This window comes from Peromyscus eremicus, chromosome 14 (genome assembly GCF_949786415.1).
Source record: "Peromyscus eremicus chromosome 14, PerEre_H2_v1, whole genome shotgun sequence".
In the NCBI taxonomy this organism is placed as follows: Eukaryota; Metazoa; Chordata; class Mammalia; order Rodentia; family Cricetidae; genus Peromyscus; species Peromyscus eremicus.
Window position 1 is genome coordinate 50917859 of NC_081430.1, and position 23980 is coordinate 50941838.

The following is a 23980-nucleotide window of genomic DNA, read 5'->3' on the forward strand; positions in this document are numbered from 1 at the left end:
AAACCAGATAACACATGAGATGCAATGCAACTTCCACAAAGTCCACCTGTGTTGTTGATATCTCTGAGCACACGGCTGTGCGACCAGCACCAGATCTGTAGACTGTGCTGCGGTGGCGATTGCATCTTATGTGGGATGTATCTGGTGTTTTATTATTTGTTTTAGAGTGTCATTTCAATGTAATGTGCTGTTCTTTGTGTCTTTGTTGTCTCTTTTTTTTCTTTGTCCCCCCAACAGCATTTTGTCCCGCACAGGGAAGAAGGAAAACCAAGATGCCTCCAATTTGACAGTGCCCATGACCATGTGTCTTTTTCCTGTGCCATTCCCACTCACCCCATCTCTAAGACCGCAGGTCAGTTCCATCAACCCTACTGTTACTCGCTCCCTCCTTTACAGCGTCCTGCGAGATGCTCCTTCAGAACGCGGCCCGCAAAGTCGTGATGCTCAGTTGTCTGACTACCCTTCTTTGGACTACCAAGGCCTCTACGTGACTTTGGTGACTCTCCTGGATCTAGTTCCTTTACTACAGCATGGCCAACACGGTGAGCATTTTTATTGAAGTCTTTGGAAATGTCCATGTGTGCTTATGAATATTTATGATGCTGAGTAGCAGGCTTAAAGAATGTTGTTACTGTTGTAAATCTCTTGAAGGGTTTTGTGTATTTGAAGCCTTCTGACAATGAAACTTAATAATGGTGGTTCCCACCCAGTTGTTTCACACTGTCTTGGTGCCCAGGGTTGTTATTCAAGGGTTTGGAAGAAGGAGACGATGGACTGGAGACAAGGGGGATAGAGCAAGCAGCTCCCTTCCCTGATCAGTGTATTATGGGGACTCTTGTTAAAGCCACGTTTGAGAAGTTGAGTTTAAAACCTTGCTTGCCCCGGAAAACATAAGAGGCTGCTTTTGAAGAGCAGGTTCTAATCCTTGACTGTTCTGGGAGTTTTGAGGGCAAATCAAAGTTTCTCTCCAGGACTCATTTTTCCTGGTAAAATAAATGCCTAAGAACTCTTCCAGCATTTACTGAAAAATGCTGGGGCAAGAATGACAGCCCATGGTGTGATGGCGATGTCTAGAGTGGAAGCTGGTGAGCATGCTTCCTCTCATGGCCCAATCCGACTGTATCTTCCCATTGGCTGCCCACACTGTTCTTTCAAATCGAGTGCAGTGATGTTCGCTTAGCTAACCAATATGGATTTGGAGGAAATTTAAAATTGAAAACTGTGTGGGGCATAGAAATTTGTTCCTTAAATGCACTTTAGAAACCTGAGCTGTCATTAAATCATTTGCCATTTGGTCCCTGGAAGTGTGATAACCGAAGTTTCATTGTATGGAAAAGCGAGCTTTGGAAACATGTGGGTGGTGGGGATTATTTCATATTTTAATATGGCTGTCTGTCCTAAAAGAATGTTTAATGGTTGATTTAGTATGAAGTGTTTGTAATTAAAATGTTAAAAAATAGTTTCCTTTCATAAAGTGATGAAATGCCTATTACTGTATTTGCTTCTCTTGTATTGACAATGCTGTATTATCGTGAAGATAAAAGTGTAGAAGTCTATAAAGCTGCTTATCTTGAACTCCTTTGCTGTCTTGAACTGACCTAGCCTCTTGTAGTACAATCCTCTCCCAGCTCAGAACCTAAATGAGACAAATTGGAAAGTCAGACTGTGGGAGCTTGCAGGTGTCAAGTGACACATTTGCGGAGATTCATTTGTGCCTGTGCTCTATGGTACCCAGTCCTAAATGGACTCACGTGTTCCTGGGGAGGTCTCCTGGGTCAGAGTAGATGCCCTTTATTTTTAAGATTTCTTGATTGTGATATTTTACTTGGTAAATGGAAATCCACATAACATGTGAATCTTGACAATTTTAGTATTGATGATTTATGTTTTTGCTCTCATGCCTATGTTTGCCTTGTGACCTTATCTTGATATTTATTTATTGTGTTCTTCTTCTGCATAATATGGCTTAGAAGCTAGAATAAAGCTTACCAGTGTTCCAGTGAATGGTTTAGAGAGACCAGGCAGCACATTTCTCTCAGGGCTCTCTGCACAGCCTGAGCTATCATAGGGGAACTTGGAACGTGCACTTCTTCAGCCAGAATTACTGAGGAGTGGTCCTGGCAGCCGATGTTTTGAGTGAGCTTCTTGTGAAGCCTCTTCTGTGAACTGAGATAGAGAATAATTGACTGCTCCATGGCTAGAGGCTCTGTCCTCTTTCCGGGTCCAGGTGGCCTATAGGAATGAACAGGAGTAATTCAACTATGGCTGAACTGTGATTTGGGCAAACACTACTCTCTCCAGATCTCAGTTTCCTTGGGTAGAAAATACCCCAGGCGGACTTACAGGCCCTTTCAGTGCTGTTAATCTGTAATCCAGCTTTTTATCCTAAGACTAAAAAAAGGCTCAGTGAACATAGCTGAGGTATCTTATGCACAGCCTCATGGAATTCCCACAAAACACCTGTGAATTTTCCACTTGTTGGTCTGAGCTCAAAGGCGATGGACCTTGGCCCCCCAGGTTGCATGTTGACTACATTGTCAGTTGACAGGCCATTCGATATGGTATGTTAATGCTCATGACTATTAGAAATAATTTGAGGAATGTACATGATTCTGGAAGATGAATCAGGGCCAAAGCAGACCAGAGTCTGAGACTTCGATATCTTAATAAATACAGAAGTGATCCATCTTCATGCCAAGCCTTGGCTGATGGCCTATATTTTGAGAGGTTCAGAAATATCACAATGTACACTGAATGTAATGGATTTATTCTTCATACATTCTAAAGCTAAATAGTCGTGGTTTGTTTTGAAGGTCCTCTATTTTTACTTCTCATGCAGGTAACAATGATAGTAATATTAATGGCAATAAGTAATAGCTATTGTTTTTTGGAATACATGCTATGCTATGCTGAGTTCTTTGTATTTATTTCATCTAAACTCCTATGAAGCCAGGTAGGTATTGTTATTATCTGCATTTTAAAGCCTTGAGAAATTATTTTGAGGAAGACCATCTTTCCTGGCAGTTAACAACTAAATGCACAGAGTTGTGCAATGCCAGCTCATAGCTTCCTTTTTTCAAAGCACACCAAGTCTAGAGGTTGCAGACTACCTTGTGCTGCTTGAGACTTCAGGTGTAGTACCAATGTGGCTTGGTTGGTATAGCAGAAATGGCCAGGTTTTAATTTCTAATACTGCCCTAGACTTCTCTGAAAATTCTAGTGGGCACATCACTGTATTTCAGTTATCTTTATGAAATGCCATGGAGCTAAAAAAAAAAAGAAAAGAAAAAAGGAGGGATGTCAGAATTCACTTTTCCCTTGGAAAGCGCTTAGATTAATGGGATCAAGGGTCATCTGAATAGTGAAGCTTATAGATGACTGATACACTGATGAGAAACTCATGGAACAGATTTATTTCTTAATATATTCACCAACTAACTGCTGTGTGTATCCCACATTCTACTAAGCAGTGTTTTTCTGAATTCTTAGTAGGAAGGGAGCAATAGCTACTTTTATAATTTAAACTAGCTTATTAAAACTGAAAATATAAGACTAGCATGTTTTGTTAATGGCACCATATTCAGTGGCTGACTACTTAATTTTGTTTTGTAGATCTTGGACAGTCAATATTTTATACAACCACATGTTTGCTACCCTTTCTCAATGATGATGTTCTGAGCACTTTGCCCTACACGATGATCTCCACGCTAGCTACCTTTCCTCCATTTCTTCACAAGGATATTATTGAATACCTTAGCACATCTTTTCTACCAATGGCCATATGTAAGTTCAATCTCACCTAATCCTAAAATTATCTTTATATATTATACAAATGGAAACTGTATTTACTGTCGTAGGTGCCTGACTTTCAGGACTGTAATGGAGTCACTTGATATGTACACCTGCTGTGATTAAATTGTGTTGTTTCAGCATTTACATTATGTGGGAAGTCAATGATGTGAAAGACGATTATACCTTAGAATCATCGTGTTATTCACTCAGTTTGCTTCCATGGAATAGGAAGAGTATGATGGAAATAGAATGTTTGATGGTATGATAGAAATAGAAATAGAGTATCAAAGCATTCTGTTTCCTGCTTTATAAATTACAGTGTCTTTTCCCACATTAGAAAAGAAGGTGGACAGAGTGTCACCTGGTGTGGAGACTGCTCTCTTCTGCATGTGAAGGCATTGGGGGGGGGGGCGTGGAGAGGGTAGCTGAGAGTGGGGAAAGGTAGACTCTGTCCCGGGTGGCTGTGGAGTTTTGTGTAGCTCAGTTCACTTGGTTGAAATCTAATTCAATGCTGATGACCGGATCAGCTTTCCTGCTCAATATTTTAATGATAAAATGATTCAAAATTTATGACATGCTTTGAAAAAAAAGCCAACGCCCATGACTCCTGTGCAAGATATAGTCACAAGCCTGGGACTAGTCTTGTTTGTTTATTTATTAATATTTTTTGGAGACAGGGCCTCATCACTCTAGGTTGACCTGGAACTTGATTGGTTAGGTAGTCAAGAATGTCTTTGAATTCTTGCTCTGCTGTCTTGGACTCCCAAGGGCTGGAATTATGGGTGTGTGCCACCATACCTGACTTCTTTTCCGCTTTTATCCACATAATTCTGCAGCCTTCTCAGACATGAAAGCAAAGAGAAGACAATGCTGAATTGCAGCTTCTGTGATTACAGTCTCTAAAGTGTTCTTTAGAAGTGTTTCAGGGAATAATCTGAAAAAATTACGGCTTTAGAATTCAACCAGATCAAGAGGCAAATCTGAGCGCTGTCACTGGCTGGCTGTGTGAACTTAGGCAGGTGCCTTAAATCTTTGATTTTTATCTGTCAAATAGTAATCATAGCTTCCTCGAAAACAATCACAGCTCCTTTGTGAAAAGTAACCTTAGCTGCCTCATGAGTAGTCATTGTGGCTGTATCTTGAGGTGTCAAGGATTGGCATAATTAGCCTGGGACACTGGTAGAGTGCCACCCCGGACCTTGTTGTGCAGTAGGTCTTACTCACTTCTCTCTCTCTCTCTCTCTCTCTCTCTCTCTCTCTCTCTCTCTCTCTCTCTCTCTCTCTCAAGATAGGGTTTTCCTATGTACCCTGGTTGGTCCATTATCATGTCACTTATGGCTACCCTTCTGCCTCAGCCTCTTGAATACTGGGATTATAGGTGTGCACTGCCCTATCTGCTTCCCTTCTCTTGATTTTTTAAAAATAAAAATAGCTCTATTGGTCATGTCTAACTCATAATATCAGTGCTAGCCACATTAAGTTATGTACTTAAGCCCTTATTAAGGTGTGTGAACAACTGGCAAACAGGTATACCTTTTGGACTATAGTGGCTTTTCATATAGTTGAGTTTAATTTAGGTATAGAATTGTAATTTTCATGTCTTTTTAGCAAAGAGTCTGACTCTTTGCTAATAATTAAAAAATATTTAGTATTGCTAAATATTTAGCATTGCTAAAATAACATTTAGCAAATATTTAAGTATCAAATATTTGCTAAAATATCCTAATTATTTAGCAACAGGGAAAAATGAGCAGACTGATGATGTCATTCCAAGTTGTAGAATATTTTATTTCACTCTGTCTCACCTGTGCGATCTCAGGAACCAGTGCTCCCTTGTGGATATAGTCTTAGAATTTTGTGATCTTATTTTTAAATAAGTAATGTTGACTGTTAAGCAAATGAACAGGCATCTTAAAAAAAAAAAAAAAGACTAACGGCGAGACTGTGTTTTCCTGACAATAATCTAGCTCACTGTGTCCCTAGTCCTTAGGAACAAGTTAGTAATTTGCGGGGAGACATTAATGCAGTGAGCTTCTCACTACACTGAAGATTGATCAGGTACTGTCAGCTTGTGTGTTTGTTTGTTTTTTCAGAGCTGGTGACTAATTCTTCCTTAATTAGAAATAGAGATTCCCAGACATAAACCTTGTCATGTTAAAATCCTTGCTTTACACAAATATCTGAAGCAACTGAGTACTAAAAATGAGTGATACAAATCTAAAAAAAATTTGTGTGAATTTCAGTGTTTATTAGTGGAATGACTCGATATTCACTTGAAGGTATGAGCAAGTCACTTCATGTCTCTGAGACACAGTTTTTTTTTCAGCTTTAAAAGGGGGGGTGTTCAGAAAACAAGTTGGGTCTCCCTGGTTATTTCTGGCTTAATAATGCTAGGTTGAATAACATCAATGTTATTTTATATAATTGGCATATGCATTTGTCTACCCCATTTGTAGACCTGGCTCATACGTTTATTCGGTCACTCTGGTTTTAGTCTGTTAGTTTGGACTTGGCTTCTCAGCACCCTCCTGGTGGTTCAATAGTAGCTGAACTTTGTCATCTTTGAAATGAGTTGTAGTGGGAGTCTGCATTCTGGCTGTTAGATTATTGAGTTGTTTCTTTTACATAGACCTAAAGACAGAAGGAATAGATTTTCAGATTTGTGCTAAAATGGACTGGGGTGAGGATGTGGGTCTTTATTATTGTATCCACACTGTTTCTATTTTTGGTAGCTGTTACAGTATCTAGAGCTTCAAACTGAAACAGGACAGGGGCATTTAACTGGGTCCAGAATGTTTTTATTTCAGTACAAAGATGTTAGAATAAAAGATATTGCATTTTCTAAATGCTTGATGGTCTTTGCCAGAAGGACCTACAGGGGCATTGAAGGTGCAGGTTTGTACTGCTAGCACTTGGGAGGCTGAAGCAGGAGGATCACTACAAGTCCAAGGCCAGTGAGACCCTGATGCAAACAACAAAACACAACACAAAACAAAATTGACAGAAGACGTTAAAAAAAAAAATCTCTTTGGTGTGGTATTCTTATAGTCAACGTAAAGCATGGATTTTTTTTTCAGTTTTTAAATGAGTGTCACTAATGATTATATAATTGCTGATTATATAAGTGCTGATCATATTGTCTGTATTACTTAGATGATGCAGTCTTGAGCTTTGAAGTGGATCCAATTCTTCAAACCAAGCATTGGATGTGTAGCATAATACCGTTTATGCCATCCTCGTTACCACACTAATTGTTTATGCTTTTACTTTTAAATAACTTATCAATTTATTATAACAATTACCCTCGACATGTTTTTCATAGTAACTCCTTCCATGAATAAAATATAGCTCTCTTTGTTCCATATATGTGGAATCTATGTTGTTTATGAAAGTATATTAAAAGAGTTACTAAGAACTGAAAAAACAAATCATTTGCACATCACCATGGAAACCTGTCTTTTCCCAATGAAGGATTTGTGATTTGTTGTCCAAATTGAAATATGGATCTTTGGAAGATGATAGTTTGATATAATTTAAATGAGCATCCATTAATGTAATTTAAATAAGCATCCATTAATGTAGGCTGTCTTGTTTTGAAGAAAGAAACAATGCTGAAGAGTTGCAGCATCTTGGACTGTTCTAGCTAATCTAGTGTCTTCACTACCTTAGATTTTCTCAGTCACTGACCGTTAGGAAAAAGCAAGGCTCATGCAAATCTTAGTGTTGACTTAAAAACAACTGTATGACTTCACTGAATATCTGGTTCTAGGCTTTGGTTTTTATTGTTTTGTTTTGGTTACCACATGGAAAACGTGGTATAGTTCTATGGTCTTATGAAGACTAAACTTACACAGAAAAAAAATACAAGACAAGCCCTTGATGATATTTGAATAACCGTTATCATGCATAGTCCACTTATTTGCTAATGATTGTATTCACAAGGTTGGTGTTGCTGTAAGAGCTTTATTATTGAACTGTGAATAATGTTTGGTACCAGGATTCATTGGGGGCTTTTCACAATTTTCTCTCCTTCACTCAACTTTTATTTTCTTAGATAAAGGATTGTCATTAATTATAACTTGCTCTCTCTACATCCCGTCTTTGTTGTGAAGACTGTGAGATGAAGGCCATATGGGACTGGAATTTGAACATTCTATGATGTGCAAATACATAAATGGATCAAATGCACAGGCAAATCATAGACATATTAATTAAATCACATTGCAATGAATCCTGACACTTCTCTACTGAGATTGTTTATGTTGTTCTGAAGATTTTCCCTCTTAAACACACTGCTGAGGCAAAGGGCCATCCAGGAGAGGTGGACCTTCCCTGCCTTAATCTGTCACTTATGTGATAGTTCACATAAAACCACAGCAGGTTTTGCACTCGTAGTACTTGTGAAGTTGGATATCTTGCTTCATTAACCAAACCAGCAAGGATTTTAATGCTGCATAGACTTTAGAGTCATGTGATCCTGCTATTGTCTTTTAGTTTAGCTGATACCTTCTGAAGTCATGACTCTATCTAACAGAAACCTTCCCTAATGGAGCACAGCCATCTCTGCCTGTACAAGCCCAAAGTCTGCAAAGGAGAGGCCATTTCTCTAGCCAGATAATGCTATCTGACCAACTGTAGGAAGTGGCTCTATCACATGTACTAGGAGTTTCTTCACCATAGCTGACTTCCTTATCTTTATCATTTAGAAGGCTATAAGGCTAATAGGATGTAGCTAGAAGTTTCTTTGGTCCCTCCTGGCCCATGGTCCAGACGAATTTCTCTCACCTGTGGTCCCACAGCTGCTTATAAAATAATCACTTAGAGGCTTAATATTAATTACGAACTGGATGGCCTATGGCTCAAGCTTCTCGCTAGCTAGCTCTTATAACTCAACTCAACCCATTTCTACTAGTCTATGTATTGCCATGCATCTATGTGTTCCACGGCTTTACCTGTGTCCCATTACATGTTGCTCCTTGGATGGCGGGCTGGTGTCCCCCTCCCTCTGCCTTTCTTTTCTCCCTCTCTCTCTTGGATTTTCCCACCTGGCTCCATCCTGCCCTGCCATAGGCCAATGCAGCTTTATTTATTAGCCAATGTGAGCAACACATATTCACAGCATACAGAAAGACATCCCACAGCAATGGGGTTTATTTCAACCTATCTTATCTTAGACTATGCCTTATGGTGGTCATTCGGATCAGACCAATAGCTTCAGGTCTGGTCTCTCTACTTCCTTGGTTAGGCTTCCTGCTGCCTGTTCTTTACCCCAAACCCAGAGCTGCCTTCCAAACATGGATTAGATTATGTTACATCCCTATTCCAAACCATCTAGCTTCTTGTCACTCTTTAACAATCAAATTCAGTGACCTTACTTGGCTCACGTGATTCTCTGTGCTCTGGCTGTGGCCCGCCTCACTACTGTCATCACTGCTTCTTCATGGGACTACTCTGCATGTCTGCATCAGCCTGTCTGCGACATTACAAAGGCTTTTGTGCTTATACAGTTTACCTTGTCTCAGAGCCCGTCTACATGGTCTCATAATGTGTTTCCTTCCGGTCTCAGTTCAAGCACCACATCTTTTAAAAAAATGTGTGTGTGTGTGTGTGTGTGTGTGTGTGTGTGTGTGTGTGCAGGAGAGAGACAGAGACACACAGAGAAAGAGACAGACACAGAGAGAGAGACACACAGATAAAGAGACAGAGAAGGCAGAGAGAGAGAAACAGAGAGAGATACAGAGGTCAACATTTGGGAGTCAGTTTTCTGTACTGTGTTGAGGCAAGATCTCCTTTGGTGTTTCTGCTGCAGCTCTGTGTACTCCAGGCTAGGTGGCCCAAGATTTCTGGTGGGTTCTCTAGTCTCTGCCTCCTATCTTAGAGTTCCAGGGCTTCAGATGCCTGCTATGGCATCCAGCTTCTCATGTGGGTTCTGGGGACGGAGTTTGGCTGGTCAGGCCTACTGCAGCCAGCGCTTTTATCCCCGAGCCAGTCCCCTGGACACTCTAAGGACCACACCTTTTGAGCTGCCTTCCCTTCTAGTATAATACAGAACCTTCCATCGTATCTTTGTTCCTTTGCCCAGATTCATGCTTCTCCAATGGCCAGTGCCTGCCCTTTTCTGTAGAACAGCACTGTCCATGGAACTTTCTCTGATAATGGAAACAGAAATAAAATTCTATGCTGCCTCATACTGTAGTCACTACCACCTAGGGTTACTAAGCACATATGATGTGTCTAGTGAGGCTGAGGAATGTAATTTTAAATTTTATTTAATCTTTACTAATATACACAGCCACCCACAGCTAATGGCCACCACACTGCATAACCCAGCTCTGGCAATGATCTTCCTTACTGCTGTAAGCAAGGGCCCAGAATAATTCCTGGTGCAGTTCTATGAAAAAAGTAGTGTGTGACCAAGTGATTGGTGCATTAGCTATGAATGTACTTGTCTTGGACTGTCACTGTCCCAGTAATTAGGCTGGTGCCTTCCTGCAGCTAGTTCATCTCTCACTTATAAAATGGCTTCTGTCATCTGCTTACTCCGAAAGGTAAGAATCATGTTAAGAACTGCACATCTAGCACATTAGGAATTGTCGTATGCATGCACATGTTCACTGGAGGAAGGCATGGTGGTAAGTTTTGTTCTGATGCTATTGGGGGAATAAGGGGAAGGCCTGGAAACTTTCAATTATATTTCCTGAGCACAATACTCTCTTCCCTTTAATTGTATGTGCTTTTGTTTTTTTGTGCTCTCATGGGATCGAGCTGCGTATCTGTTTACATCATGCCTTTTAAACGAGATTCAGTAAATGATGTGTGCTTGTGCATGCTTATTAAATTACAGCCATGGTGATTTTATTCGGTCTTGTAGAAGGCTTTGAAATTGCAAGATACCGTCTGTTTATATAAGTATTGGAGCCAATTTCCTGGGGCTTGTGTCCTAGGGGAACTCTTTGGCTTTATGGATGGCCATACTTGAGGGACAGCATAGATTTGCAGAGGTAACAGGGACATCCAAAGGTCGCTGAGCCATCTGGGCAGATCTCCAAACAGACTTCACTTAAATCATCTGAGACAGTTGGGCATCTCTCCCATTTTTAAAGGCCTCTGGGCATAGTGGCTCTCAGTCTCTCTGACCATTTTCATTGTTGAAAAATGCTTATTATTAAAAAGTCTGAGTTAAATTTAAATAAAGGTGAAAATACTTGTCACCGAAAGAATATACATGTGGCGGGGGTGGGGGTGGGGAGAAGAGAGAGAGAGAGAGAGAGAGAGAGAGAGAGAGAGAGAGAGTCCTGATGTTGAGTATGTTGGAGTAGGCATTCCTTTCTTTTCTTCTTCAACAAAGGGCACAGGAATATTGTATATGTGTTCACTCTTCCCAGCCCTGGGGACTGGACTAGGCGTCCCCTTGCTTACCTCTCATCTCTCTAATAGTATTTCTCAAAGTCATATCCAAGGCCGATTTGCACGAGAGCCAGCGATGTGCTTATTAATTTAACGGAGGGTTTCCAATTTTCCACACTGGCTGAGCTAGTATCTCCAGGTGTGGATCCTAAGAAGTTGAATTTGAAAAGGCTGAAGATGGCAAGCAGTGGGTCTTGTTCTTCAGCATGTGGTTCAAATTCTTTCTTCCTCAGTTTATCCCATTTGATTAGTCCTCCTCACCCCCCTCAGGGCAGTGTACTGCTCTCTGGATCAACCTCGTCTACTGATCAGCATTTGTTTATAGTGTAGAGTCAGACAGACTATGTCCCTGAACACCACCTGGCCTGTGAATTCCATACACAGCCATGGGTGATTAATAAACGCAGACTCAGGCTAGTGGAATTCAGTTAGGGACCTGTTTTGTTGGTTTGTGTCTCTCAACCTGTTGCAAAGACCACTGCCTCTTATAGCATCAGAAGTTCTTGGCGTGGAAACAAAATAGAATCCTGTTAAACTTCCCGTCTTTGCTGCCTGGCAACTCTTTTCTAGTGCTTCAGTGTTTGTTTACTGAGAGCCTTGTTTACTGAGAGCCTTGTTTACTGAGAGCCTTGTTGCACTGGCTTGTTATTTTTAGATGTAAATGAGACGTGCTCCCTATACACTGTATATATATACACTTAATATAAAATAAAGCAGCGTCTGAGGTTATCTGCTTTCGATTGTCTGCATCAGTGGTCTTTAGTGTGTACAAAACAGTGTTGACTTGGTGAGTCTTTACCTTCTGTATGCTGTTTTTTTTTTTTTTTTTCCTGTTGGACAGCTTGGTATATAAGTGTGTTTATAAGAGGTTTCTCCTACATCTTCCATTATCTCTGTGGAAAAAGGAATTCATTTTGTATTTTAATCTTAATAAAAGTCTTCCTTTTGTGGGGGTCCTCTCTCACGTATTGCTGGCATAAAAATACCCTTTGGCTGAAAACATGTTATACCAAATAACTTTCATCAGAGGTAGTTTTGAATACTTATGGAGCTACCTAGTATTTTCCATTAAATAGACACAATTTTTATATACAGTTTGATGTCAGTCATCATGAACACGCCACTTAAAGATGCGTTTAAATCAGTGTGCAAGTGGATATCACGACTATACAGTCATTAGGGAATGCTGAAGGCGCCTACTTGCATTGCATTTGGACATTTGTTGCCATAGGAGAAACGTGATTCACAGTTATCCAGATTCAAAAGAGCGCTTTGTTCTAAACAATCAGATCAGTATGAGGGTAGACTGGAAACTGCAAGTGATTTCCTGTGGTAATAGAGACAGTGATGGGGTTCTATGGAAGGTTGGAATCCAGCTGTGTAGTCACTGAAAACTGTTTAAAAACCAATGCGATAATTTTTATGATATGTGACTTAACATTTGTATGTATAACTAAACAAGAATTTACATGTTATGTGAGTCTTATTTGCCTACCTCTCCAAGTGTTAATATGTCCTAGTTGGGTTTAGAAATCTACTTTCTTGTGAGGTTAACCACTAACATGTTTATGTACCCTTTATATTTGGGCCCACAGAAGGTTCTGCTTCCTTCCTTTCCTTTATAGACATGAACATCTTGGGAATAGAGATCACACCTAAGTTCAGCTCTGACAAAGCCATTATATTCTGGTTTTGTACCTCCTCCATGTGGCTGTGCTCTAGATATTTTTTACAGTGGCACACGATGGTAGCGTTTGTATGCAAGGAACAGTGCTGTGGTTTTATTTCTGTGAATTTCGATTGGCTTTGGGGATGGGGAAGTGCCTGAGTTTGTAGAGTGCTTCCCTCACAAGCACAAAGCCCTGGGTTTGATCACCAGCATTCCATAAACCGGGTGTAGAGGTGCATGCCTGTACCCCAGCTCTGAGAGGTGGAGGCAGGACGCTCAGGAATTAAAGGTCATCTTGACTATAAAAAAGTTGAAGGCTAGCCTGGGGTACATGAGACACCATCTTAAAAAAGGAGGAAAGAAAAGTCAACAGTCCTCCCAGCTCAGTTGGAACTTTCTCGTGAAGCTCTTTCATGGTTCTACGTAAGGCAGCAAGTATGTGCTCATATCTAGAAATTAATCTGTATCTAATCAGAAAATTTTGTTTTCAGTGGGTTCCTCCAGGAGAGAAAGCGTCCCAGCCCATGTGAACCTCTCTGCATCCGCCATGCTAATGATTGCAATGCAGTACACATCTAATCCAGGTAAGCAGGAACCTGGCAGCTTGAGCAGCTCCCAAACTATCATGAGGCGACATCTAACAGACAAGATAGAATCTTTTATGTGGGAGCTTCTTCTGGCAGAAGAGACAATTGATGTGTTAAAGGCGGACTTCAGAGTTAAAATAAACTTATCTATAGTTAGTAGTAGTGATCTGGTTTGCTAGGGAATGTTTTAGAATGTTTGATGATGAAGTTTTAGATGCCTGGAAATCGATGACTATATAGAAGAAGTTTAATTAAAAATATAGAGTTAGGTGGTGGTGGCACATGCCTTTAATCTCAGCCCTTGGGAGGCAGAGGCAGGTTGATCTCTGTGAGTTAGAGGCCAGCCTTGTCTACAGAATGAGATTCAGGATAGCCTGGGCTACACAACACAGTGAAACTCTGTCTCCATATATATATATATATATATATATATATATATATATATATATGGAGAGAGAGAGAGAGAGAGAGAGAGAGAGAGAGAGAGAGAGAGAGACTAAGGATGATGTGGTGGCTCATGCCTATATTCTTAGCACTTGGGAAGATGAGGCAAGAAAATTGTCATTATTTCTAGATTAACCTGGGCTATAGAGTGAGATCTTGTCTTACACACACACACACACACACACACACACACACACACACACACACACACACACTGTATATTACTTGTTTTGACTAATGCATACATGCATATATGATATATATATTTGCTGCACTATATTAACTGCTAATGGTAACTATATCAATGATTTGGGTAAATTTGCTTTGCTAATGCCATAGAAATATCTCTGAACATAAATCTCTTACCAATTTCAGGTTTTTCATAGGACAAATTGATGAAAAGGGATACATGATTTAATGGGTTAGAAACATTTTAGTATTCTTCTAATTGTGTGAGAGAGAACAGTTGTTTCATGGTGATGTATCACTTAGTATTATCATGAAAGTTGTATTCGACTTGAGTAGCTGAAGAACACTAGTTCACCTTTGCTTTTGTGTCTGAGAGCCCTTGTGGTGTTGGATGAGGTTGCCCATGCTGTACTCTGGTTGTGTTGGTCAGGGTAACTGCCAATTGATTTGGAGGAACTGACCTAAAAGGCAGCTCACTGTTGAAGTGGTGTGTTAAGATATGAACTCTGCCATTTATTTTCACGTTGTGTTTGTTTGAGAAATAAGAAAATTTTAGGACATTGTTTTTAGTCTATTTAAGTGGCATAGTAATTGAGTTTTTATTTGAAAACTTTTATTTAAAAATAAACATAATATTTTAATTTTTTGAGAATTTCGTACAATGTATTTTGTTCACAGTCACTAATATGTCGTAGTCGTAGACCCGTCCTGTGTGTGTAGTTTTGTTGTTTGAGATGGAGTCTTACTATATTGCCCAGGCTGACCTCCTGGGTAAGTCAGTTCTCCTTCTTCAGCCTCCCAAGTCCCTGGAATCCAGGAATCCTTTTCTTTTGTTTTAGTCCCCTTGGGCTACCGTAAGAAGGCTTAAGACAACAAAAACTTGTTTCTTAGAGTTCTGGAGGCCAGGAAGTCTAAGATCAGGGTCCTAGCAGATTCACTGTCTGGTGAAGACTTCCTCCCTGGTGCATGGATGGCCATACTTGCTTTGTCTTCTCTGTCAAAGGAAGGAGAAATGGGTTCTTTGGAGCTTCTGTGACAAAGACACTGATCATATTTGTGAGGATGCTGCCCTCAGGACCTCAGTGCCTCCTAAAGACCCCCATCTTCTAAAATTATCATATCAAGGCTAGGATCTAACATGTATTTTTGGGAACATAGATATTTGATTTATCAGCATCCTACCTTATCTCCCTAATTTTACATCGGCTTCACATCTGTAATATACTAATTCCGTCTTGACAACCCTAAAAGTGTTAATTCAATCCATTATCAACTCAAAACTCTGAGGTCCAACAGCTCATATACCTACAATCCAAATCCTAACTGTCAGATTGGAGGCTTGATTTATCCCAGAATGATCTGCTCTTTGGCTGTGAATGTATGAAAACAAATATGTTACATGCTTCCAAAATATAGCTGTGAGGGCCGGGGCTGCAGCTCCGTGGTAGAACACTTGCTTAGTTAGCATAGGGGCAGTTGAGGGTTAAATCCTTAAACCAAAGCAAACAGACAAACAGTAACATGCAGTGGTAGGCCAGCCAGAGAGTAGGCATTCCCACCCCAAAGGAGGAAGGGTGAGTTTGAAACTCACCATCAAACCTCAACCTTGTATATAATCTTCTTCGACCTGATCTTTCTAGACCCACAGTGGTGACGGTCTTGTCTCCTCTGTTGCTTTGCGGGATAAGGGTTTGGCCCCAAGCTTCTAGTAGTAGTCCTGCCACCAAAGCTTTAGGCAACCTGGCTTCCATTGGTCTTCTGGGAATTACCTTAGTGGGGCTTCCTATGGTGATTGTCTCTGTGTCTACCTTAATTCCACCTGCAGTGGGGTCTGGTGCCCATGGCTTTTCAGGGTATCCTTTGAATGCTAAGTGGAAGTATCAATGCACCCACTGCTTTGTTGGGTGTGGTGTATGCTACTTTGGGACCCAAAGAGCTTCATTTTGGCAGCTAAAGAATAAGGCACTAGAGTGAAGGAGCTAGGTATAGCCTGCGGTGAGATACTCCACTTGCTGGTGGTCCCTTGAAGCCATGCTGTACTTGGCCCCTTGTTCTCTAGGCCTCTGATGGGAGGAGCAGTTGTGATGAGTTCTAAGTTGTCTTTTGGAGTCTTGCACCACAATGTGTGTCTTCTCCTGTGAGGGTTGACTAATGTGTTTCCTAGCTCCCTGGTCATACACCCAGTGGTCTCTCCTCCCAGGCCTTCTCATCCTTTCAATGCAGATAGTCTGAGGAGTTTCCAAACTTCCAATTGGTTTCTTTGTTGGTGAACATTTCTGAAGGAAGTCATTTCTTTCTTCTGGAATTTTACTGTAAATACTCAGAAAACAATAACAGAAACAGAAACAAAAACACTAACCAGGTCACTCATTTAGCACTTGCCCGGGGATTTTCTCAGCCAGTTTCGTCCCTCACAAACTCTGCCTTCCATAGTACACCAAGATGTGAACACAATGTGACCAAGTTCTGCCACTTTATGACAAGGGTGGCCTTTCCTCCAGCTTGCAATGGCATGTTCCCCATTTCTGTCTGACACCTAATCAGAATCGCCTCTACCGTTCAGTTTTTTTTTTAAAGCCAACATTCAATTCAGCACACTTCAAGAAGAGCGAGGCTTTCCCTGCTCTTCTCTTCCTAAGCCTGCACACAGTTGTCTTTAAAGGTCTGTTCATAGTAATAGTGACTTTTCTAGAATGTACCTCACAAATCCTCACAATTACCTAATGTCAAAGCAACTTCCCCATTTTTAGGCCTTTGTTCCAGGAGCACCCATGTCTCAGTACCGGCTCTCTGTTTCAGTCTGTTTGGGATTATGTTGGTAACTTGTCTCATTGCTGTGGTGAAGTATCCAACAGAAGCGACTCAAAGCAGGAAGGGTGTGCTTTGACTTGTAGTGTAAGGGGTGCTGACCCTCTGCCATGGAAAGCATGGTGGCAGGAATGTGAGCAGCTGCCATGCTGCATCCACAGTCAGGAAGCAGAGAGAGGTGAATGCTGGAGTTCCTATTGCTTTCACCTTTTTACTCAGTGTAAGAGCCCATCCCATGAAATGGTGCCTCCCACATTCTTCCCTTCTCAGTAGAACGTCTCTGGCAACATCCTCAGAGATGTGTAGTAGTCTGACTCCTAGGTAATTTTAAATCACACTCACGTGTTAGTCAAGATTAGCTGTGACAGGGCTACCTTAACAAATACTGCACCGTGAGTGGCTTGTATGCATTAAATGTTCATTTCTCGTGGTTACAGAGTCTAGGAAGTTCAAGTTCAAGGTTGTCCATAGGTTTGCTAGGTAGAGGCCCATTTCCTGGCTCATAGATGAACTCATTTGTTCTGTCCTTTTGCATAGCAGAAAGGCAAGAAGATTTTTTGAGGGAGACCTTTAAAAAGTAAGAGCACTGGGGTGAGGGGGATGGAGAGATAACTCAGAAGTTAAGAGTGTATACTGTTCTTCCAGAGGACCCAAGTTCAATTCCCAGCACCCATGTTGGGCACCTCGACTCCAGAGCATCTAGCACCCTCTTTGGACTCTATAAGTACTACATTCACATGTACAACCCTCCATCCACATAATTTAATAATGATAATACTATCACTACTAATAAAATATTTAGAAACAAGGGCACTGACCGACTCATGGGGCCTCTGCCTTTGTGACCTAAACACATTCTAAAGCCCCACCTCCCAATGATGTCACTCTGGGCATTAGAATTTAACATGTAAATTTTGAGGAGTACATTCTGTCTACAACATCCTCAAATATAATATTTCTGTGATCATTATGTGAATTTAATTAAAACATTTATTTTAGGGCAAGCTATAATCTCATATCTCACTCTGTTTACCTTAAAAGACCATCAAAGTACAACTCACGTTTATGATATTATATGATCTGAGAGGATTCTTCATTTAGCACTAGTGAAGGAAACTCTAGTCATAAAGAGTGGGTCCTGATGTTGGGCAGTAATAGGGTGGAGTAGATATTTTGAGGTTAGTTGTGTGTGGATCTGTTCCTGGACCTGGGTCTGGGGCCTCATCCCTTGGAAGGACCAACATGTGAATGGTAGGGGGAAGTAAGTCTTTACTCAATGGGCAATAATGAGGAAGAGGGAGACTGTGCTCACAAACAGCTTTTTATCCTCAGGAGAGTGGGGTTCCAGATACAAGACAGGAGTAATGATGGATGGAAATGGGGTCATAAAAGGAGGGAATACTCTTGTCTTTCTGGGACGAGGCTGACCTTCCAGAACCTTCATTGGCACTGCTTTTTACATTTTTCATGGTCTGGTGGTTCCAGTCACGGGGTCTTGGAGATGTCTTTAGCTTTGGTGGGAAGAAAGAGAGGCTAGGCAAGTCCAGGCCAAGTTAAATAACCCTGTATTATATTTCTGGACACAAGTTTCTCCAGTGGTCAACATATCCATGTATAGGATCTGACCTAAAGATTAAGGAAGAAGAGAGGATAGACATCATGAAGATGGACACTATGCCTCTTTATCTCTACCAGTCACTCAAGTAGACACCAACAGTGAGGAGTCAGTGTTTTGGCCTTCATGACTCTGAGAAGTGACTCAGGCGACTGTTACCATAATCCACATGAAGAAGTATCATTTCCAGGAAAAAAAAAAAAGTGAGAAGCCGGCCTCCTTGGCTGGGTAGCCTCTAAATAAGTGATGTTTAAGTAAACCGTGGGTAATGGAAGTTACCGGGTTTGCTTCCTTTCCCCCTCAGTATCAGTACTGGAGAGATCTGTGATGACGTGACTGTGATTTGGCCCAGACAAACTGTCTAATACCTGAGCTGGCTCTGGGGGCTTCTGAGGGCATGCCAAAGGACTGAGTTTTCCTGAGCTCATTTGCAAATGACTGGTCAGTGAGAACCCGAACAAGCTTTTCTGCCTCGAGGCCAAGTTTTCTCACCTGTAAAATGGGACAATTATTCCTGCTATTCATAAAACGTTGTTAAAATTAAGTTGAAAATACATGTGCACATACTTGCTTGGCCTTGGTGTTCTGACTGGCACATCATAAGTGCTGGGTAAATAATGTGAATGGTTACAATTTGGCATTTTCTTCTTGGACTTGAATTGATGGAAAACTACCCTGATCTTACAAAAATCACCTCTGTTATTTTCAAATCTGTTCACAGGTCAATGTTTATAGCCAACTAACTATTCTGTATTGGGGAGTACATTTCTGACTCAAAACTAGTCACATGAGAAACAGTTTAGTGTAGTATCCACTAGGGTCACTTTGGGATCAAATGCATGCTGGTATGTTCAAACTTCTGACAGTTGACCCGATGATGTTGTTGCCATCTCCAAAGTTCATGTTTGAGAACTGTTGTAATCAGTTTACAAAATAAACAGAACAATCCCACAGAAAACCAGTCATGTAAGGTTTGAAGTGAGCTTTATCATTCTACTATTTACATTTTGGTGGAATGGGACAGGGGTAGAGAAACAGCAAGTGGTCATTTGGTTTCTGTAGCTGATTGTGTACCATGAATAGAAGTCAGAGTCTGGAGAGATGGTTCAGTGGTTAAGAGCACACACTGCTCTTCTAGAGAACTCAAGTTCAATGTTCAGTTCCCAGCACCCACACCAGGGGTTTTACAGTTGCCTATAACTTCAGCTCCAAGGGGGATCTAATACCTCTGATCTCTACTGGCACGCATACCCATGTGCATATCCCTCCCGTATGCAGACATAATTAAAAATAAAATACATCTTAAAGAAGAGAAGGGCACTTACTCATGTAGCTAGCTTTCACTGAGTAACTCCTGTGTGCAGGACTTTCTGATGGTGTTGTGGAAGCCACACTGAAAAGTAAGGGTGGTGCTTGTGGGACCGTGTTTGGGAAGATGAGGCATATTTCCACGAATCCTTACCAATGTGGAGGAGCCACGTGTGGTGGCCCACACCTGCAATCCCAACATTAGGAAAGCAGAGGATCACTCACTGCACATTTGAGGCCAGCCTGCTATGGAGTGAATTCCAGGCCTCCAGGGACCACCAAATGAGCCATCTTTCACAGAACAAACAACAACAATAAACACAGAGTAATGTGTGCAAAGCACCAACTACCATTACTTCATCTGAGGAAGAGAACTCTGGGAGCTGAAATAATCAGGGACAGCGTCCTGCTTCTTGAGCAGAGAAAATATGGACCAAGTTCTGCTCGAAAGGCTAATTGGGGCATTTTGGAAGCAGTTTGAAGAAGCAGTTGAAGTTTCAGGTCTTTTCACGGGACAGTCAGTGGAAGATTCTGAACAGGCTTCGAGTTATTCACGCTGCAGAAGATCAGACATTGTGTAAGACCAAGTATCTTGGGACACTTGACCACTCAGTGTTGGCATAACGACAAAGGCTACTCAGTGGTTGTCCAGGAAACCCTGGCTAGCAAGGCAGAATGGATTTGTCTTCATCTTGTGAAGCTTATATGGTTGGAGGAGACGAAGAATAATGAAATCAAACAATTAGAAATAAAGTTCCAGTTGTGACTTTTTTATTTTTTTATTTTCTCTTGTCACCAGACTCTATAAAGGGAGATTTTAAATTTATTATGGATGTCAAGGAGGCCTCTCTGAGAAAGCACCCTCACTCTGAGGACTTAAAAATGAGCAGTATTATGAGTTAGGGGTTCAGGCAGAGGGATCTTTGTCTCAAGAGGTAGCCTGGTGAGCTGGTGAGACATAAAGACTGGTGAAGCTGGGACTGTGAGTGAGGGCTGCCTGCCTGGTCCGACGTCAGACTAGAAAACTTGCAGGGGATTGTGGACTCTGTTAGTCAGGAAATCCTCTGTGTGTGTGTGTGTGTGGAGAGAGAGAGAGAGAGAGAGAGAGAGAGAGAGAGAGAGAGAGAGAGAGAGAGAGAGAGAGAGAGAGAGAGCATAGTTGCAGTACAGAATTGATTATTGGATGTAGATAGACTGTTAGGGAAATCACTGCATTTGTTGAGTCCTGTCAAAGGTAAGGGCAGTTGAGACTGAGAAGTGTGTGTCCACCGAGAGCTATTTAGGAAATAATATGTTTAGGACTTGGTTTCTGGCTTGCACTGACTGAACGCGGTGACAGTAATGACAAAGGAAGTACTATAGGAAGATCAGGCTTTGAGGTGCATCAGTTACTGTTCTCGCTGCCATGACACAACACTTGACCAAAGCGACTGAGGGAAGGAAGGCTTTGTTCTGGATCACAGTTTGAGGGGACACAGTTCATCATCAGAGACAGATGATCACATCACATTTACAATCAGAAACCAGAAAGAGATGAATGCTGCTACCCAGCTCATTTTCTTTTAGCCATGAAATGGTGTCTCCTGCATTCAGGGTGGGTATTACCTCTTCCAATGAACCTCTCTGGAAATGTCCTTATGGACATGCTCAGAGATGTGCCTCCTGGGTGATTCTCAAGTCAGTCAAGTTGACAGTGGAGATGAGCCATCACAAGAGACAAGGTCTGAGATTTATTTTGGACATGCTTTGTTTTAAGGTGTTTTTGAGACACTGAGAAGAAAATAGCAATTAGCTGTTGTTGTTGTAGGTCTTGACACAGAATAGAGCTCTGAACTGGTGCTAATGAACTTTGAGCCTCCACATAAATGTCCAGTGATCTTCACCAAACTGCATGTAGTAGAGCTGCAGAGGAGTGGGTGTGAGATTGCTTAGGGGAGAATAGAGAATCAAGGGTATCTGGGTACTAGAACCAGGCCTCAGGAAATCCGGAAAACAGTTGGTCAGTGGGGGAGGATGACTTTTCCCAGGAGGTATGGAGGTTGTATTTGTATAGTTGATTATGTACACTTGAAACTGCAAACACATTTGTGGTTTGCTTAATGGGAAGTCTTAACTATAGCCTGTAATATCAGGAGCTGAGGCAGCATCTTGCTTCTCAAAGACTTCCCTTGTGTTTGCATAGTGGCCACCACAGTGGAGGGTATATCCTCACAAAACTATGTCTGAAACAGGCTGGTCCAAGTCATTAGAGACTGTCTGTAGTGAGAGACACGTGTTTGAAGCCAGCATACAGCAAGTATGAGCCCCTGAGTTCTAGGTCAGTCTGAGCTTTATAGTATGAGACCTTGAGTTCTAGGTCAGGCTGAGCTATATAGTATAAGGCCATGAGTTCCAGGCCAGCCTGAGCTATATGGTGTGAGACCCTGAGTTTTAGGTCAGTCTGAGCTTTATAGTATGAAACCTTGAGTTCTAGGTCAGCCTGAGCTATATAGTATAAGGCCATGGGTTCCAGGCCAGCCTGAGCTATATAGTGTGAGACCCTGAGTTCCACACCAGCATGAGCCATAAAATTTTGAGACCCTGAGTTCTAGGTCAGCCTGAGTTATATAGTGTGAGACCCTGAGTTCTAGGTCAGCCTGAGTTATGTAATGTGAGACTCTGAGTTCTAGGTCAGCCCAAGTTATATAGTGTGAGACCCTGAGTTCTAGGTTAGCCTGAGTTACATAGTGTGAGACCCTGAGTTCTAGGTTAGACTGAGTTATATAGTGTGATACCCCATCTCAAAGCAGAAAGAAAAGGAGTGGGGAGTTCCAAAAGGTCAGAGAGAGAAAAAGCACAGCTTGGAACCTCCCCAGCAGGCTCTTGTCACAGAAATGTCCTATAGCCACGTCTAGCTCCAGCAGAGTCTGAGAAAGGTTGTGTATTGGCAGATATTTAGGAAGAAAGGGCACTTTGGTCGGCAATGGAACAACAGTGGTGTCCCCCACAGGGGACAAAAAGAAAAGGGTCATATGGCATCATAAAGCCAGAAGAAGAGAAAGATTTAAAAAGTAGAGAGAGGTGCCAAATGCTTCTGAAGAGTCAAGGAAATTCAGATGAAACGTGTCCACAGGATTTGAATGATACAAAGGTCACCCGGGCATCAACTTTGGTGTTGGGATGGAGCGGGAAGGTAGTTTATGGAAAGAACCAAACACTAATCTATCCAGGATGAATATTGTCCTTTGCAAGTGAACACAGGCGATCAAAGAAGCTTGCTGTTGTGTAGCTTTAACTGGTCCCCTGTAAAAGACCCTATTGCAAAGACACTATACACTTTGGTCATGGGAAATGGAGAAATCAAGTTGATACTGACTATGAAGCTTCCTCTATGGTTAGCTTTTATAGTACCAGAGGGTACTATTGAAGGCTGCTGGGGTTAAAATAATCAATGGTCTTACTCAGTGTGAACCCTGCGTACTTCAATAATGGGCAAGATGTGCCCATGGGTGAAACAGTGGCACAAATATTATGGAAGTAACCCACTGCTTTTAGATTGAATTTAAGACCTAAGACACAGGAGGAAATTCATGCCTGGTACTGTAAATCAGGCTAACGATAGCTGGTTAGGGGACTACCAGGCCCCAGGCAAAACTATTATTTTGCTAAATGGACATAGTGCCATACTGCCCTATGAATTTGTATTTCTATACCTTATAGATTAGAGCAGCTCTTAGACATCAGGGATGTGTGTGTATGTGTGTGTGTGTGTGTGTGTGTGTGTGTGTGTGTGTGTGTGTGTGTGTAGTGGATGGTGGGTAATGTAGAAACTCACAACTGGTCAAAGAGCAGAGAACAAATGTCAATGGAGTGCTCAGCTATGAATGGAACAGCTGCATCCTCCTCCCTCCCAAGGCTCAGGGACTGTCATGGAAGAGGGACAGGAAAGAGTGTAAGAGCTGTAGGTCAGGGAGGACTGGATTGAAGCTGTCTTCTGGATGTGACAGGATCACTGCATTCATCACCTCACAGAAGACCAAGCCAGCTGTGCTGGAGAGAGAGCCCAGTAGTTAAGACATCCACTGCTTTGGCAGAGGACCCAGGTTTGGTTTTCTCTGCACGCAAGTGATGGATCACAATTGCCTCCAGTTCCAGAGTCTCTGACTTCCTTTTCTGGCTTCT

General features: G+C 41.6%; 1 protein-coding gene across 2 annotated transcripts in view; it reads left to right on the plus strand.

The window, feature by feature from the left end:
- Positions 1-237: 237 nt before the first annotated feature.
- Positions 238-23980, plus strand: part of Unc79 (unc-79 homolog, NALCN channel complex subunit) — a 192915-nt gene continuing 169172 nt past the window's right edge. For both annotated transcript variants that reach the window (XM_059279488.1, XM_059279489.1), the window contains exons 1-3: positions 238-542; positions 3613-3783; positions 13360-13452. In XM_059279488.1, the coding sequence (XP_059135471.1) occupies positions 296-542; positions 3613-3783; positions 13360-13452 (511 nt within the window). In that variant the 5' untranslated portion in view covers positions 238-295. The remainder of the gene's footprint in view (positions 543-3612; positions 3784-13359; positions 13453-23980) is intronic.